Genomic DNA, 19398 nt, shown 5'->3' on the forward strand with positions numbered 1-19398 from the left:
ACCTTCTCAAGTGCAACTAGGGATGGGCAATAAATGCTGGACCATTCAGTGGTGCCCATGTCCCACAAATGAATAAAAAAATCCCCTGAAATCCAATTGATGGTTTCAGTGATTTCTGTTCTTGCTTTGAATGGACCTGAAAGAAATACACAGACTTGAAAGAAATGTTCTCCATGTGAGGGACAGAGATTAGTAGCTCATGGTATTCTTCATTTGACATGAAATGCATATTGGATGTGGTCCAGTTCCAATTTCTGAACATCATGCAGAAATATAATTCTATGACAATAACTTGTCAACTCTCTTTTGTTCTCAGTTCTTGAAAATTAGGTGCATGCTTGATCTATTTTACAAGGGTAGGTGAATCTTGCCATACTAGGAGAAAGTGAGGACTGCAAATGCTGGAGATCAGAGCTGAAAAATGTGTTGCTGGAAAAGCGCAGTGGGTCAGGCAGCATCCAAGGAGCAGGAGAATCAACGTTTTGGGCATAAGCCCTTTTTTGAATCTTGCCATACGTCAGCCAGATACTGAAGAAAAACAATTTAACTCCTTTTATCATAAACTGTAAAGACATGAAATAGAATGAGGCTCTGAAATGCAAACCTCTGACAGTAAATGACAATAAATTCATCTTTACTGGATATGAGGTACTGCAATTCCAACAGGAGCACAACATGAACAGTATCAGATAGCCTGCCCATTATCGTCAGCAGCTGATATTGATTTTATCTAACTGCAATGGACCCAAACATCAGGTGTTTGGGTATAATGGGCATTGATTTGATGGTGCCTGTTTTGCAATCTTACCCAGAGAAACTTTGATCCCCAGGTATTTTGTTTATTTTGGCTTTCCAAAGCACTATGCCAATTTCTGATCTTATCCTTTGAGAAATTACTCAACAAATTATTTTGTAATGACCCTATTGGAGCCCCATGCATGCTATTGATTACCGTCTTTGTGTCAATGTCAGCGTGAGTGAAAGGAAAATGTAAAACATTTAATTCAATAAAAGTGAAAGTCAGTAACCACAGAAAGAGCAAACAAGTAAATCAAGGTCAGAAAAACATAGAGGAGAGGAAGAAAAAAATTGATGAGTTACACGGAGAATCAGCTGAAGAGAAACAAGCAAGCGATGAATAATAAAATTGATTCCCCAGTGATTTGTTTCATGAGTTTCTATCAGAAGGATGTTGTGAAACTTGAAAGGATTCGGAAAAGATTGACAGGGATGTTGCCAGGGTTGGAGGATTTGAGCTATAGGGAGAGGCTGAATAAGCTGGGGCTGTTCTCCCTGGAGTTTCGGAGGCTAGGGGTAACTTAATAGAGGTTTATAAAATCATGAGGGACATGGATGGGATAGCAGACAATGTCTTTTCTCTGGGGTAGGGGATTCCAGAATTAGAGGGCATTGGTTCAGGGTGAGAGGTGAAAGATATAAAAGGGACCTAAGGGGCAATTGTTTCATGCAGAGGACGGTGCATATGTGGAATGAGCTACCAGAGGAAGTGGTGGAGGCTGGTACAATTACAACATTTAAATGGCATCTGGGTGGGTATATGAATAGGAAGGGTTTAGAGGGATATGGGCCAAATGCTGGCAAACAAGGATTAGGTTAGGTTAGGATATCTGATCGGCATGGGTAAGTTGGACTGATAGGTCTGTTTCTGTGCTGCACATCTCTATGACTCTACAAGTCAGTGATTTGCTGCGGCAAACAAATATTGGAGCTCAAAGGTTTAATTCCTAGTCATATCTCTATTAGTTAGAGATCCTGTTTGGCTTTGGAGTTACAATAGTTGACCTCCATTTCTCTGTGGGACAAAATGAAACATAGTGGAGGTTACTGCTCCAGGTCATTATCCAATGGATTCTGCTAAAAATATTCTCTCACAAATATTGAGGATTGAAACTGGATTGACCTACTACGCTTGAAGCACCTTAGGATAGATAGACTCAGTTTCAATACTCGTATACATTTTCTTCATGTATGAGCTTGTGTGCAAAGGAACAGGAGAAGGAAATGGCAGCAAGATGCAGCCGGGTTTAAAGACACAAATGAACTCAGATCATCATAGTATGAAACTCAGTTCTTTAGTTTTCCTTTCATTTTGAATAAAATAAAAAGAACATTTATTCAGCTGATGCTTGTGATGCAACTGGTCAGCGAAAAGCAGATGGATGCTCACTTGTATTTTGAGAGAAACAGAACATAAATTGTCCAGTTTTATATAAGGTTTTGGCAAGACCATATCTCATCTGCTGTGAAATATAGAAAAGAGAAATGGTCAATACTTAGATTGAAAGCCCTGGCCAATTATTGGAATATTGTTCCTGTATCTACCCTGCATAGTCCTGTTTGAATTTGCGAGGTTTCTATGAAATAACTCGTGCTCCCCATCCTTTCTACCATTCTTCTAAATGCAGCAAATATAAACCAAACTGATCCAACCTCTCCTCATAACAGTCCTGCCATCCAAGATAAGTATCCCGATACATCAATCCTCTCCTGAACTCCCTATAACAAGATCATGGCAATGAGTAGGATTGGATTCTCCTGAATTTTTGCAAGACTTTCCATAAAGTCTCCCATGGAATACTGATCAAGGAAGCAAGAGTCCAAGGCTAAGTCTTGTGTTGGATCCAAAATTGGCCTGGTGGCAGGAAAGAGATGGGAGAAGGATGTCTATGTGACTGGAAGTTTCTTTCAGATGGTGGTGGGGGGGTGATGGGGGGCAGAGGGGGTTGCCTTCCACAGGCCTCTGTGCTGGGACCTTTGCTGTTTGTAGTGGTACATTAATGATTTGGATTTAAATATAGGTGCTATGATTGAGAAGTTCACAGATGACATGAAAACTATTTCAGCATAAGTAGTGAGGAGGATAGCTGTAATCTAAAGGAGGAAAATAACAGATTGGTTAGATTGGCAGAGCAGTGGGAATTAGAAATCAACCTGGAAATGTGTGAGAAAGGAAAACTTGGAGAGGGCTAACAAAGTATACAATTTCATCATGAATATAAGGACCCTGGAAAGTATTGAACATCAGAGGGACGTTGGCATGCATATCCACAGATCCCTGAAGGGCTTGTGCATAAGGGGATAATGAGATGAATGGGATACTTGCCATGATTAGATGAGGAATAGAACACAAGGGCAAGGAGATAATGCCGGAACTGTACAAGATACTGGTGGGGCCACAACTGAAGTATTGCATGCAGTTCTAGTCAACACCTTACAAGAAGAATGTGATTTCATGAGAGAAGATACAGGATAGATTAACCAGAATGCTGCATGGGCTGGATGGTTTATGTTATGAGGAAAGATTAGATAGACCATTTATTTTGGGGCACTGAAGGTTCACTGGAACGCAGTAGAGGTGGGGAAGGTTATGAGGGGCATGAACATTATGGATAGGAAGGCATTTTTTTCCCCAATAGCAGAGAAGCCAATAACCAGACAGTGTGGGTTTAAGGTGAGAAGCAAAAGTTTAAGAACAGAGTTGAGGGGAAGTTCTTTCCACCCAGAGGATGATCGGAATCCAGAACTTGGAGCCAGGAAGAATGGGCAAAAGTGAGGACTGCGGATGTTGGAAATCAGAGTCTAGATTAGAGTGGTGCTGGAATCCAGGATGGATCAAGGGCTTTTGCCCGAAACGTCGAGTTTCCTACTCCCAGATGCTGCCTGATCTGCTGTGCTTTTCCAGCACCAGTCTAATCTAGCCAAGAAGAATGGCTGAGTCAGAAACTTCTGGAATATTGAAGCATCTTGGTCAGCAAAGGAATCGGGTTTTTGGGGATAATAAGAATGTGGAAGTTGAAGAGCAAACACATCCTATTGAATAGCAGAGTAGGTTAGCATGGCCAAATGGCCTACTTAGTCATGTTGTGGCTGTGCAGGCCATTGGTTAGGCCACTTTTTGAATATTGTGTGCAATTCTGGTCTCCTTCCTATTAGAAAGATGTTGTGGAACTTGAATCAGTTTCGAAAAGATTTACCAAGGGTGTTGCCAGGATTAGAAGATTTGAACGACAAGGAGAGGTTGAATAGACTGCGGCTAATTTCCTTGGAGTATCAGAGGTTGAGGGGTGACCTTATAGAGGTTTATAAAATCATGAGGGGCATGGATGGGATAAGGAGGAAAAGTATTTTCCCTAGGCTGGGGGAGTCCAGAACTAGAGGGCATAGGTTTAGGGTGAGAGGTGAAAGATATAAAAGAGACCTAAGGGGCAACTTTTTCACACAGACGGTGGTACGTGTATGGAATGAGCTACCAGAGGATGTGGTGGAGGCTGGTACAATTGCAACATTTAAAAGGCATTTAGATGGGGTATATGAAGAGGAAGGGTTTGGAGAGATATGGGCTGGGTGCTGGCAGGTGGGACTGGATTGGGTTGGAATATCTGGTTGGCATGGACGGGTTGGACCAAAGGATCTGTTGCCGTGCTGTACATCTCTCTGACTCTATGACTCTATAATTCATATGTATGTTCATGGATTGGATTCAGTTCAAAGGGTAAATGGTGACGTAAAGCAGTGCTTTCTATTGACTTTCCAATTCTGGGTTCAGAAGGAAATGATCAACAAAGGTTGCTGCTCCTAATAGGTATCAGGCACCTATGGACAGCATTTGTGTCAGCTGACAGGACTATCTGCCTCTGCTGTGGTTTTTCCCCATGGTTACCCAGCATGTTACCGTGAAAGATTTTAAAGAATTGCACCTTATCAACAAGCTAACAGCACAAAAAAAAGTATGAGAAAAAGTTGCCAAGGGAACAAAATCGTGTCACAATGATATTTAGAAAATTTAGCGTCATGATCTGCTACGTGCCAAATGCGATGGCCTGCCACAGCACTGGATATTAAATCTAAACATGCTAGCATTATTCTTTTCAGCACTAAACTGAGCAGACATTGATAATGTTGTATGATCCCTTTTTGGTAATGCTGTCAATTAATTGACAGTGAAGAAATGAATGAAACCAGGCCAGGAGGAATGGGAATTGTAATTACTGCTGCCATGTTGCATTCATTTAGTCCTCTGAACTATTGATCTCAGCTTTGCTGTATGATTAAAGTTGGTCAGGAGAAAGAAGCTACATGGTTTCATACTCCACTCTGGGGAAAATTGGTTAATTGCCAAAAGAACAAAAAAAACACGAAGGGTGATGTTTTAATGCTTCCAGATCTGGGGAAGCAATTATGTATTTTATGAGTAAATAAAAATAACCTCAGTACTGTCTGAGATACAGATAATTAGATGAAAAGGATGCTGGCTAGAATATCTCCCTAAATAGTGAACTGCATTGAAGAATGTATCTCTTTGTTGCTTTTCTTTGCAATCACTTTGAACTGCAATACCCTGTGTGCAATCCTTTCAAAAACAGAAGACTATTCATAGCTGTCAAGAAAAGATTTGCAGGACTGTACAAATCTACTATTATGTTTCTATAATCCTTTGCTGTTCAATTAAAGAATGAGGCTTATTCTACAAATACACATATAGCAGTTATCTGTAAGAAAGAAAATTGGCAAAATGTTTATTTTGGAACTCAGTAAAAAGACCCATCAGAGGAGGTAGTGTTGAACTGTTTAGCACTGGGCTTTTTATTCTTTTGAGGGTTCGATGGAAGAAAGGACAAATGGATAAGCAATCATCCTCCTCTTTCACCCTAGAATGTACAATATTTGTATCTTTTATGTCTGCTATTATATATAGAGGAAATTGCATTGAATCTCCAAGTACTTCCAAAGAAGAGATAATGTGAACATGAAAAGAACATTTCAGAATTTATGCTAATAATTGTTAAATTAGAGAGGCCATTTCATGTAGCAATGAGTCAATACACCAATTTAATGTGTTTATCCTAACAGGCATTGTTCAGTTTATGTGTGAAGGCCTCCACCAAATATAGTTACTGGCCCGAGGGAGAAGGTAAAGCCTCCAAACCTGTTAGAAATTCGACCAAATATTGAGAGAGAAAAACATAAGAATATCAATACAACATCGCAAACTACATGAGTCCTTGATTGTCTGTATTCAGTCAACATATTTACATTTGAAGTATTTCAGACGTATAGAAACTGAATACAGCTTTCATGAAGTATTCAGTTATTAGTATCTGTATATACCAACTTCCTGTGCATATTCACTGTTTTTAAAGAAATGCTTATAACTGAAACCTTAAAATATGAGAATTAAGTGAGTTAATTATCTGACCTGAAGATCACAGTATGCTTGTAAATTCTTTTTTTTACTTTGTGGACTATCTGCGAGCTATGATGAGGACAATTTTAAGCAACAGGGCAGACCAATGTGTGAAAGATATACACTATTACTTTACAGTTTGGAGAGGGAATAGAGACAAATGGTAAGGAGGGCAAAACATGTGCCACTGCCTTTTCCCACATGCTGTCTTATATGGGTAGAGTGAACAGGATAATGAGTAATAGTGGGAAACAAATTACTGATGGGCTCAGAATTCATTTTGCATATTTTCAGTTTTTATAATGGCCGTGGTGACCAAGGAATAGGTTCAATTCCAGCCTTGGGCAATTGTGTGGAGTTTGCTTATTTTCCTCATGTCTGCATGGGTTTCCTCCAGGTGCTGCAGTTTCCTCCCACAATCTAAAGATGCACAGGTTACATGAATTGGGCCAGGCTAAATTACCCACAGTGTGCAGGCTCGATGGGTTAGCCATGCAGTTATGGAGATAAGAGTGGGATGATTTTTGACAGTCAGTGCAAACTCAGTGGGCTGAATGGCTTTGATCTGCACTATGGGAATTCTGTGATTCTCTTGGTTGTAAAGCAAACAAGCTGCCTCCTCACTACCATCTGTTTTAAACTATCATGCAAAGTCAAGATCAACCCAAGTAATCCTCAGTGTAGGGGGCAGCAGGGAGGAGGAGGGAAAGATTAAGATTGAAACCAAGAAAAAGTCATATTTCTTCACGTCTTCTTTACTCCACAGGGAGGTCTGATTGCTCTGCTGCTGCTCATCTTAATCTTCACCATGGTACTGTATGCGAGGCGGAGATGGTGCAAGCGGAGGCGAGTCCCTCAGAAGAGTGCCAGCACAGAGGCCACCCACGAAATTCATTACATCCCATCTGTGCTGCTGGGACCACAGGCCAGGGATAGCTTTCGTAACTCTCGGATACAGGCCCACAATTCAGTGGTCGGAATGCCAATCCGAGAGACGCCCATTTTGGATGATTATGACTGCGAAGAAGAAGAAAACCAACTTCGCCCTGAAGCACGCAGCCGAGAAGATGACTTTGGAAGTCAGGTGACCCGGACATTGGAGAGCCTGGGGCGGGCAGAAGAGGAGAAACCAAGTTTTGCAGGTTGGGTCTTATTTTTAATTCTTGTTCTCTCCTTCAATCCAGGAACTCTGTTGAATTTAATGGGATTCATTTAAAACATTGCATAATTCAAGTTCTTCTTGTTTTATTCTTTAAAATATTAAATGTAAAAGCATTCATTGAATCTGTTATTGAGAGCCCTCCCATGGTAACACTTTGACAAGTCTTTAATATACAGAAGTGATAACATATCTCATGATCCCAATGTCATTAATAAATGGGGTCCTGTACAAACAGGCTAATTTCAGGTTATCTGTAGCTAGCATTTTTTTTAAAAAGGGAAAAATGAAGCAAGAAACTGATGTTTGTGTGTAGAATTTCAGTTTTTAACTTTGGGGTAATGTGGCATAAATTATGCCCCGATACACTATGAAGATTGAGGCGCAACATCCTGAAGTAAATAAAACATTAGGTCTATCACCTGTAAAAGCTTGTTCATTGTGAATGACAACCCTCCCTAAAAGTCATTATTAACATTGATTGGAAAATACACATCATTGTTAGGATAAATTCAGTCATATTCAACTTGCATGGTGAAATACTTCCCCAGAGACCGGTATCCCATCACCCAGTCACCACTAATTTACACATCGGCAGTCCTTGACTCTGATCCAGCTCCCTCATAGCCAGCTGTCAGAATGAACAGGACCTCTGACACCCCTGTTTATATTTGTCAGCCTTGATTGGACTAGATTAACAGCCCAATCAGGGAACTCATATTCTAAGCGGTCCATCTGGGTGACCTCGTTACAGTCGCTCCACAGTAGCTGCTGCTCCTTTACCATTGCTATTAGTTCAGAATCTCAGTATGATTTCCCATCTTGTTGTGCCTCAAGCTCCATGTTATAGTTGGTACCATTAGAGATAATACAATCTCAGTTTCTGAGAGCAATGTAAAAAGGCACTAAATTAATGTTGTGGTTTGGTTAGTTGGTGAATTAATTGTCATGCTCCAACTTAGAGTTTTTCTAAAAGCGAATTGTAAGTAGAGCACAAACTATTGCATCTCTATCATATTAACTGACAACAAATTATCTTGTACTAAGTTGACACTGAACAGAGTGTACTGCATAGTAAAAATCGAAGAGCAACTATTTTTCTGTAAAAGTAAGGATTATGGAACAGAAATTCTGATGAAAACCTGGTTATACTTATATTTTATACATACATATTTACATATATATGTATATGCATGTATAATCCTATTGATCAATATTCACTGATAATTGTCTACAATTTATGCAAAACTTTCTCCTTACATTTTCGAATCAATCTGTTCAAAGTTGCTATCACAAGTGTGATCCACTTAGGACTTAAACACTGGCTTCTTTGTCCAGAGGAAGGGACACTACCAACAAGCTAAAGAACCCTTCCAAAAGCTTTTTTTTAATAGCATATACTGTTGGGTTGATTGCCATTACCTCAACTATTGAATGATATTCTGTCCACAATGCAGTCATCAACCTAAACTTCAGCTACAGATCCAAAGTTGCAAATTCTTTTCACACATAACCATAATACTTCATACATTGTCTCAATTGCTGCTTGTTCTCTCTGCATGTGAGAAGCAGGTTGAGCTGAATAGAATCAGTTTGAGTCTTGCGCACAGGTTCAAGCAGAGGCCAAAAGGCCTGATAAAGGGTAAGTATTCAGATAAATCTCAAGAATTGTAAGGGCAATTGCATTCCTGTACTACTTGAGTGCTATTTCAGCACAAACAATGCGTCAGGTTTGTGCTTCTGAAACATCAGATAATGCATGTTCCATTATTCCTGCTGAAAAGGAAAGAAACTTCTCTCATACGTTCAAGAAAACTGCAAGGTTTGAGTAATCATTCTCTGGAGGAGTCCACTATGCAGTTGAATCTTCTAACAGCAATTCATTTAATAGCAAGGTTAAACTGGACAAATAACTTTTTTGTCTGGTATAAAGTGTTAGGTTTAAGCTAAGTAATAAAATCCAAGGTCAACTCTTATGGCCACCTCATCTTGAGATTGTAAAAGAGCCTGTTTTTACGAAATGTTGGTTGTAAGAAACATGCCTGAAGAAGGGCTTATGCCCGAAACGTCGATTCTCCTGCGCCTCGGATGCTGTCTTGCCTGCTGTGTTTTTCCAGCATCACATTTTTCAACTCTGGTCTCCAGCATCTGCAGTCCTCACTTTCTCCCTGTAAGAAACCTGCCAATACTTTATCCATTGGCAACTGATAAATATGCAGAACAAATTGGAAAGAACTATCTTGAGAGAATGGACCTATCACTGGCAGATTTTGCTGTCTGTTGCACCCAGGTGGCAACGCCAAGCGCATCCTCAAATTGACCAGAGCTCATCTGTGTTTCAGGATTATGGTTATTTATTCATTTAATATTGCAGGTTTGGGGAACAAAATCAATCATAGCAATGTCTGCCTATACAGGGATCTTCCAGTGGTGAAAGGCATGATAGATTAAATTAATTCTGACCGAAAGTATCAGTTAGACAGTGACCAAAAGAAGAAACAATTAGCCTTACTGTGGCGCTTCAGTCCTTTGTTCTTTCATCTGGTGGGTATCTCTAAGGTAATAAGTAATCTCTGGATTACTGCCTGAGTTGTGGACAAATTAGCAGAAAGGAAATAAAATTAGTATAATGAATGCATGGCTCCAAGTCTGAGGAGGTAGGAGATGTGGTTTCAGTTTTGCTAGGAACTGACACAAGTATTGGGAAATATAGAGCTGTACCCATGCAATGGTCTACACCCAAACCGTGCTGGCTGGTTATTTAGCAAGCCACATAGCTCGGGAAGCTGTGAGGGTTTTAATCCAATCAGTGAGGACAAGATGTTAAATTCGTTATTTGAAATGTCGAGACTAGACAAGAGAGAAAGGCACTTATCTGGGTAGTGGGAAACAGATATTGACAGGAATGGACAGACAGTATAAATCTTACTTAATCAACACTTAAGGCTAGAAATTTCAAAAATAATCAAAAGTCAAAACAAAAGAGTCTGTATCTGAATCTATATAATATTCAAACCAAACAAAAAAGATGACAGTATAAGTAGAAATGCATGATTATGACCTGATAGCCATCATATGCATATCATAGCTGTCCGGATGCAAGTTTGCTTGCTGAGCTGGAAGGTTCATTTTTGGATATTCCCTCACCATACTAGATCGCCTCATCAGTGAGCCTCCAGATGAAGAACTGGTGGTATGGCCTGTTTTCTATTTATGTGTTTAGGTTTCCTTGGGTTGGTGGCATCATTTCCTGTGGTGACATCATTTCCTGTTCTTTCTTTCAGGGAGTGGTAATTGGGATCCAAGTCAATGTGCTTGTTGATAGAGTTTCGGTTGGAATGCCATGTTTCTAGGAATTCTTGTGCGTGTCTCTGTTTGGCTTGTCTTAGGATGGATGTGTTGTCCCAGTTGAAATGGTGTCCTTCCTCATCTGTATGTAAGGATACTAGTGAGAGTGGGTCATGTCTTTTTGTGGCTAGGTGATGTTCATGTATTGTAGTGGCTAGTTTTCTGTCTGTTTGTCCAATGTAGTGTTTGTTACAGTCCTTGCAAGGTATTTTGTAAATTACATTAGTATTGCTTGTTGTCTGTATTGGGCCTTTCAAGTTCATTAGCTGCTGTTTTAGTGTGTTGGTGGGTTTGTGGGCTACTATGATGCCAAGAAGTCTGAGTAGTCTGGCAGTCATTGTGTATTCAAGAAGAACAGGTGCCCAGTGAACACAGTCCGCAGATTTCTCAGCAACAAACCCAAATAGGCAGACAAAACACGTCTAGAAACCATAGCCACTCTCCCCTACATCAAAGACATCTCAGAAATGACTCCTAAATTACTCAGATCCGTTGCCATCATGGTAGCCCACAAACCCACCAACACATGAAAACACCAGCTAAAGAACTTGAAAGATCACATACAGACAAGAAACAAAACTATTGTCATTTACAAAATACCTTGCAGCAACTGTAACAAACACTACATTGGACAAACAGGCAGAAAACTAGCCACCAGGATACATGAACATCAACTAGCCACAAAAAAACATGACCCACTCTCACTAGTATTCTTACATACAGTTGAGGAAGGACACCACTTTGACTGGGACACCACATCATCCTAGGACAAGCCAAACAGAGACACGCATAAGAATTCCTAGAAGCAAGCCATTCCAACTGAAATTCCACCAACAAACACATTGACATGGATCCCATTTACCAGTTCCTGAGAGAAAAAACAGGAAATGACATCACCAACCCAAGGAAATCTAAACACCTAAATAGAAAACGGGCCATACCACCAGTGCTTCATTCAGAGGTTCGCTGATGATGGTACCTAGTATGGTGACAAAATTCCAGAAAATGAACCTTCCAGCTCAGCGAGCAAACCTACATCCAGAACCTCAACCTGAACTACAAATCTTCTCAAAACTCACTAATATCAGAGCTCTTCCAGTATGGCTACAATACTGCTGTCTTGATGACATTATAGAAATTGCCCAGGTATGTTCTGAACACACAAAGCAGGATATAGCCAAACTGGTCAATTACTGCCCCAATCTGCAATCATCTGTAAAGCAAGTGTCATCAATTATGCTATTGAACTTACTTGCTTCACAATAACTTGCTGTCCAATGCCAGGTGTGGGTCTGCCAAGGCCACTCTGCTCCTAACCGCATTACAGCCTTAATTCAAAAAAGGACAAAAGAGTTGTATTCCACACGTGAGATAAGAGTGACTGTCCTTGACATCAAGGCTGCATATAACTGGGTGTTGCATCAAGGAGCCTTGGCAAAACTATAGTCAATGGGAATTGGGTAGTGGAGTGAGGTTTTCCATTGTTTGGAGTCAATCCTGTGATTGTAGGAGTTCAGATATCTCCATTCCAAGACACATTAACAGAAGTTCTTTGGGTAGTGTCCTTAGTGTCCTTAGTCCAACCATATTCAGATGCTTTATCAATGACCTTTCCTCCATTATTAGGTCAGAAGTGGGATGTTTTGTGATGACTGCAAAATGTTCAATGCCATTTACGACTAATTTTCATGCTTTCATGGTAAAGACAGAAGTTTTTTTTTGGTTTCTTCTTGCAAGAACAGAAACAAAACTGTGTTAGGGTACTTGAGTCTAAACTATGAAGATTGCAAGCCTATTTGCTTGGGAGGTATCATTTGTTTGTACATGGTTTTCACCTTGCAATTTGACCATTGCTGAATCCTCATAAAGAATTGTTTATTTCTCTGCTCTATGAAAGCTATTATTCATTGTTGATCAAGCTGACCTTGTCAGAAGTGAAATACTTTTGGATTTATACAAATGGACACTTTTAGCACAGGAATGCAGTGAATTCCCTAAAGGGTTTTGACTTTCAACTAAAATCATTAGAAATGTGCTCAGCGCAGTATGGAATCTTTGGCTTAATGGACCTTGAAAAAGGTAGGGGTGAACATTGGAGATTTGTCTGTTGCCCAAAAAGTGTTTTTCTTTTCCTGCCTGCAACAGTAGTGGACTCACCAACATCAAGGGCATTTAAATGGTCATTGGATAAACATATGGATGGTAATGGAATAGTGTAGATTAGACGGGCTTTAGATTGGTTTCACAGGTCAACGCAACATTGAGTGCCGAAGGACCTGTACTGTGCTGTAATGTTCTCTGTTTTGTTCTATGGGGTACTTACATAAAAAATGGTAAATGATCTTAGGCGAGCTTCAGCAATGAGTCTCTGCAAGCTGTTTGACTGTGGACACCAACACAGTTCGCTTTACCACAAATGCACTTCCAGCTGCTATCACTGGATAGTAATTAGGAGTAGAAATACTGGCTGATGTTTCCTTTTGCTAGTGCAAGGAATACCGAAACCAATTATAGCAGCCTTCCTGCAGCCTTCCTGTATTCAGTGAGCTCAGGCTACATTTGGGTTTGAATTTGGCCTGACCTTTGCGTTAATACAACAGCAAGAGATTTATTTGACGTGCAACCAAACCAAGGTGAGATGAGCTGTTGTGTGCTTTCTGAAATCCAATGTTGCAAAGTAAAAAGTTTCCTCTTTACTCCATCGATTTCTGCACTTGTTCCACATATACAGACTAGCTTCTTCTTTGAATTTGTTCTCTACAGCTTAGATGTGACTCTTTTCAGCTTAAGGTGCGAGATTAGGAATTGGAGAGAATCATTTGGTTTGCCTAATTTTGAAGTGAAAGATTTTTTGGATTTGATCATGCATGCAATTTTTTTCAACATATCAGTTGAATTGACTGAGTGAATTTCTTTGATGTATATTTCTTTCAAAGTGTTAGCTTATCATTCACTTCTTCACGAGAGAATCACACCCTTGTGCCTAAATAAATGATGTGCAACTGTGGATGAAAAGAAAGAAAATGTTCCATATTTTATGGGTTTTTTTGTTCTTTTTGGCTCTCATGTTTATTTATATTAAAATAAATCAAATAAAAAGAACTGTTACAATGGTATGTACATGATCTTTCTGCTTGGATTACTTCATTGATATACTACAGGGTATACAAAACATCGCAAGAAAGTATTTAAACTCACTAATACCTTTAAGATGCTAAATATTGATCATTGGGGAGGCTAGGTTTTATAGAAGCTTGTGTAGTGTCAGGATAATGAGACCAAATTGTTTCATCAGCTGTGAATGATATGCAATGCCACTGCCCAAACTGAGACAACTATTGAACTGGCAGTCAATTCAGCGCGAGGTTAGGAAGACAGTGTGTACAAAATAGGTTGTATTTTCCCATCTTTGGGGCCTAACTTTACCATTATTTTTTTCAACTTCAATCTGCATCGTTAATTGCTGTCCCAGTAAACTCACTCAAGGTTCTAACAAGCTAATGATTGCCCTATAGAACACAGTTTGCCTTTGAAAGGTCGGATTTACAGGGTTTACAGGATGTACCCATCCTTGAATGTGTTGCATATTTGCCATCTTTCAAAATGCCTCATTGGGTCAAATAATCCAAAATCAAACTTATTTTGCATCTGAAGTAGCTCATTTTCAAAATTGGATCACCAATTGAATCTTGATTAAATCTCAATGATAGATCATTTCTAAGTTCAGTCTCTCATCTCAATAACTGAAAGAATTGCAAGATTATGAAATGTTTTGATATTGATTCACAAAAAAACCCTGTTATCTCCTCAAGTCAGCACATTGCTCTTCAGTTGCTCTGATAAAGCTTAATTATGTAGAAAATCATTGGTTCCAGAGAGGCTGATCAGCCTTTTTAAGTCTTGAATAAGGAACACTTACTTGTTCAGCTTTTCATTGTGAATTCAGTTGATACATATCATGGAGCTACCAGTATGACATGAGTTACGGGAATATTGCTACACTGAGGTAACAAATTTCTCACAAGTCCCCTTTCTGTTGTTGGCTGGATTAATGTAAAACAAAATCTGTGTAAAATACTGGATTATGGATAATGGAACTAAAGTTGCATATTTAATCTACCAATGAGGATCATTGTAGGTACTATATTTTGGATGAATTATTAAAATGAGACTGCTTCTTCCAGGGTTTCACTTGAATGCTGAAATTTCCATTTGGAAAGTGTGAAAAATAATTGGGAATTCACTCATTGTGCAAACCATTAATGGAGTGACATTCAATAATTGGAGGCAGAGAAAAGAGGAAAGCAATACCGAATAGAACAGAATAGAAATTTATTGTCTCTTGTACTTATGAAAATACAGTGAGATTTGTGTAAGTTCAGTGCCATTTTAATTTTAATTACAGAAATTATAAAAATATCCAATTGAGACAAAGTTCGAACAAGAAGGTATTGGAGAAAACTGAAGGAGTTTCCTGAGATTAATTATGGCTGACATTTCAGTGAAGGGCCAGATTTTTGAGGTGTTTGGCAACAGATTGTCAATATTTGTTACTGTTACCCCTCTGAAAGTGCCTGCAACTTCAGAATTTAGCAGATGGCTAGAGTTGTGTGTAAATCCTCAAGTAGTGAAGCTGAAGATGTTGTCATTCATTGCTACTGTAACACTTCTGCCCTCTCACTCAGACAAGTAATTAGAATTACATATATTTCCTGAAGATATGGAATTCCTGAATGAAATTATGGGATTCTAATTTTGTCACATGTTGCAGATTTAGTTTTTGACATTTTAGTTTATTAGGTGCTTGTATAAAATTTGTACAGTGTGTTATTCTCTCATCATCGCCTGATGTTGGATTTCTGAAGTACTTTCACCCTCCTCACAACGCATCATGTTTGTATTGCCAAATCAATTAGTGTTCTTTTTGCTTTGTTTTTGACATTCCCCAAACCTCTTCAGGAGAATTGATATATTGACTGTTAAGAATATTGCGCAAGACTTTCCTGAAGGGCTTTTAGGTCCCCTCCATTAAGGAGGAGTCAGGATTGAAGCATTTTAATCTCCCACATTTTGATTTATTTCACGCACTTCATTGTGGATCTGGAGAAAGTCTGCTTCACCTAAGCTGCCAAGAAAAATGTCACCTATATAAACAGGGTTCAAATTAAGTGTCAAGTTGGGCCTCAAGCAGGTGTGTGACTTTTATATATTAGTGAGTTTTTTCCATTTTGTTGTCTTCCTAAGGACCATTTATAGTGTACGATGCTCTGACTGTACAATTGAATTGATCTGTCAAAACTTGTCTAAGGTTCACTTTTTACAGTGGGGAACAGAACTGTGCGGTGCCATGAGTGGAGAACTGACAGATGGTGAATGATTAAACCAGTGAGTTATGAAGCCTTTACTCAATAGAGGATCAGCACATCGCTATTCATGCTGTTCTTTAAGCAAACCATGTAGAAATAGGAAAGGACAAATGCAAGTATTTATTTTGTTGTTTTCTATCAATTTGTGTTGTGTCAAAGATGCGAGGAGGGCTACTTAGTGATGTTCATTTTGTTTCATGAATTATAGTCCATTTTTGTTTGTTCAAAATTCCGTTGCGAACAGAATTCTTTCATGCTTGTCATTGCAACTCAGTTTTGTTTGTCTGATGATGATGTCTCCACTTATGATTCACGCCTGCATGGTTTTCATAACAGCAAGCTACATTAAATTGAGTGGCAACAGTCTTCTACCTATGTTATACAAGCTGGGCTACTATCCCAAATCCGGGAAATAAAGGGAAGGAAGTGCTTTATTTTAATGAAGCAATAAGCTTGATATTCACCCCACAGGTACATGAACTGAATGAGATCAGTATTAAAGCTGAAAACCAGCTGCAAAAATGTTTCTATTAAATAACTTATTTGAATCATTTCTTACATTCAACAGATTTAAGTCAATAATTCCACAATTATTTTAATTAACGATTTTAATTTCAAATATCAAACAAATAAATACATTTACACAGAATTTGATTCAAAATCATTGTGTGACAAAAAATCCCAATGAATTTAATTTACTCTACTTAGCTCAAATCTAGTTTAATTAAATTTATAATTTATACAATATAATTTCTGTTAATCATTCTCAATATCACTCTAAAAATACACAGGAACAAAACTTAGATCTTTTATCTTAGCCCGCTTGGCACACCTTCCTCATTCCTGAAGAAGGGCTTATGCCCGAAACGTCGATTCTCCTGTTCCTTGGATGCTGCCTGACCTGCTGCACTTTTCAGCAACACATTTTCAGCTAAGATGGGAGGGTGAACATAAATGAGATGTTTTGGGCTGTTAACAAGGCACTTCAGCTGTAATAACTGTCAATTAGAAACTCAGTGCTGCTGAGCAAGAATTTCACCATGCTACTTGTGAAAAGCATAAGGGATGGAATGAGATAATCCCGGTATTGAGATAGGCCTCACCACAGTTGTCATCCAACTCTGACACATACACCTCACATCACTCAGATCCCTACATGACGTTTCGCAGTATTTCCAAACATTAAATATAGAAGCAGGAATACTGATCATGTGGAATGGCTGGATTAGCGCAAAAAACTAATAAACTATAATAAAACAAAGAACTGCAAACACTCAAGGTATGAAACATTAAAAAAGAGGAAGGTGTCAGGATGTTAATCACACAAAGGCTAAGAAGGCAAATGATGGGGCAGTGTGCCGTCTGTATTGAGTGTATCTGCTCTGTTGCAGGCTGTTGTATTGCCGCCAGGAGCTTCTGGGAAATAATTACTGTTATGAGGTGGCATGGTGGCTCACAGTGCCAGGATTCCAGGTTCAATTCCAGCCTTGGGCAACTGTCTGTGTGGAGTTTGCACATTCTCCCCGTGTCTGCGTGGGTTTCCTACCACAATCCAAAGATGTGCAGGTCAGGTGAATTGGCCATGCTAAATTGCCCATAGGGATAGGTGCATTAGTCGGAAGGGGGATGGGTTACTCTTCAGAAGGTCGGTGTGGACTTGTTGGGCTGAAGGACCTGTTTCCACACTGTAGGGAATCTAATCTGGAGTTATTGGTGGAACTGAACCAGTTTAAATGGGCAGGGGTAAGAATATTAGATGGTAGCTAACAGTGTCAGCCTCATGATCCAAGATATCAAGCCACCAAGTTAAGTTGAGATTGATTAAAGGATCTCAGAGGAGTTTGCTGGTGAATAGACCAACATGTTGCTTTTCTATAAAGGGACAAGAAAAAGAGTAATGTCTGGATTGCTGGCTCCTATTACATTGAGCATGTGCTCTTTCCCAGAAAAAGGGATACAATTTATTCAAAAGTGCCCACTTTCAGCCCTCCGGATGACTCCAAGTCTCTGGGATATTTACGTCATTGATATTTTGCTTTGTTAGCTGAGAGAAAGTGAGGACTGCAGATGCTGGAGATCAGAGCTGAAAAATGTGTTGCTGGAAAAGCGCAGCAGGTCAGGCAGCATCCAAAGAGTAGGAGAATCGACGTTTCGGGCATAAGCCCTTCTTCAGGAATGAGGAGGGTGTGCCAAGCAGGCTAAGATAAAAGGTAGGGAGGAGCGACTTGGGGGAGGGGCGTTGGGAATGCGATAGGTGGTCGGAGGTTATAGTGAGGGTGATAGGCCGGAGAGGGGGTGGGGGCGGAGAGGTCGGGAAGAAGATTGCAGGTCAAGAAGGCGGTGCTGAGTCCAAAGGTTAGGACTAAGATAAGGTGGGGCGAGGGGAAATGAGGAAGCTGGAGAAATCTGCATTCATCCCTTGTGGTTGGAGGGCTCCGAGGCGGAAGATGAGGCGCTCTTTCTCCAGGCGTCGTGTTGCCATGGTCTGGCGATGGAGGAGGCCAAGGACCTGCATGTCCTTGGCGGAGTGGGAGGGGGAGTTAAAGTGTTCAGCCACGGGGTGGTTGGGTTGGTTGGTCCGGGTGTCCCGGGGTGTTCTCTGAAACGTTCCGCAAGTAGGCGGCCTGTCTCCCCAATGTAGAGGAGGCCATATCGGGTGCAGCTGAGGCCGCATTTTTAAGTTTTGTCTCAGTTTTGATTTGTTGACTGTACTCCAATCTTTATAATTAAGTCTGTAGTCCAATCTTCATAATTTACTGTAATGTTTAATGTCTTTACAACCAGCCCTTTTTCAGAGTATGAACTGCTTCTCAGTTTTGGCTATTTCCATTTTCTGTCCTTGTGTTTCCAATGTGCTGTCGCTCATGATCAGATTTTCTATCTCTAATCTTAAAAATACGATATAAAAGTCAAAAGGACTGCGGATGCTGTAAATCAGAAGCAAAAGTAGAAATTGCTGAATAAGCTCAGCAGGTCTGGCAGCATCTGTGGAGAGAAATCAGAGTTAATGTTTCAGGTCAAGTAATCCTTCCCTGTTCTGAGGAAGGGTCCCTTGACCTGAAATGTTAAGTCTGATTTGTCTCCACAGATGCTGCCAGGCCTGATGAGCTTATCCAGCAATTTCTATTTTTGTCACTAAAAGTATTTGCCGCATTTGATTATTTCTTTGATATTTTAATACCTTTGAAAGTGGCTTTTGGAATCAAGTTTCCTTTACTCGGATCTGATTTGCAGAGCTTATAGTGACATGCATTTTTGAGTCTCTGTAAAGATTGACAAAACAAATCTTGGACAAATTAGCAGACTACAGACTCACTCTT

At 39.8% G+C, this 19398-nt stretch overlaps 1 protein-coding gene across 4 annotated transcripts in view; it reads left to right on the forward strand.

The window, feature by feature from the left end:
- LOC140469697 (astrotactin-2-like) overlaps positions 1-19398 on the forward strand; it is a 1585258-nt gene that overhangs the window by 353282 nt on the left and 1212578 nt on the right. For all 4 annotated transcript variants that reach the window (XM_072566454.1, XM_072566452.1, XM_072566453.1 and 1 more), the window contains exon 3: positions 6972-7347. In XM_072566454.1, the coding sequence (XP_072422555.1) occupies positions 6972-7347 (376 nt within the window). The remainder of the gene's footprint in view (positions 1-6971; positions 7348-19398) is intronic.

This window comes from Chiloscyllium punctatum, chromosome 49 (genome assembly GCF_047496795.1).
Source record: "Chiloscyllium punctatum isolate Juve2018m chromosome 49, sChiPun1.3, whole genome shotgun sequence".
Taxonomy (NCBI): domain Eukaryota; kingdom Metazoa; phylum Chordata; class Chondrichthyes; order Orectolobiformes; family Hemiscylliidae; genus Chiloscyllium; species Chiloscyllium punctatum.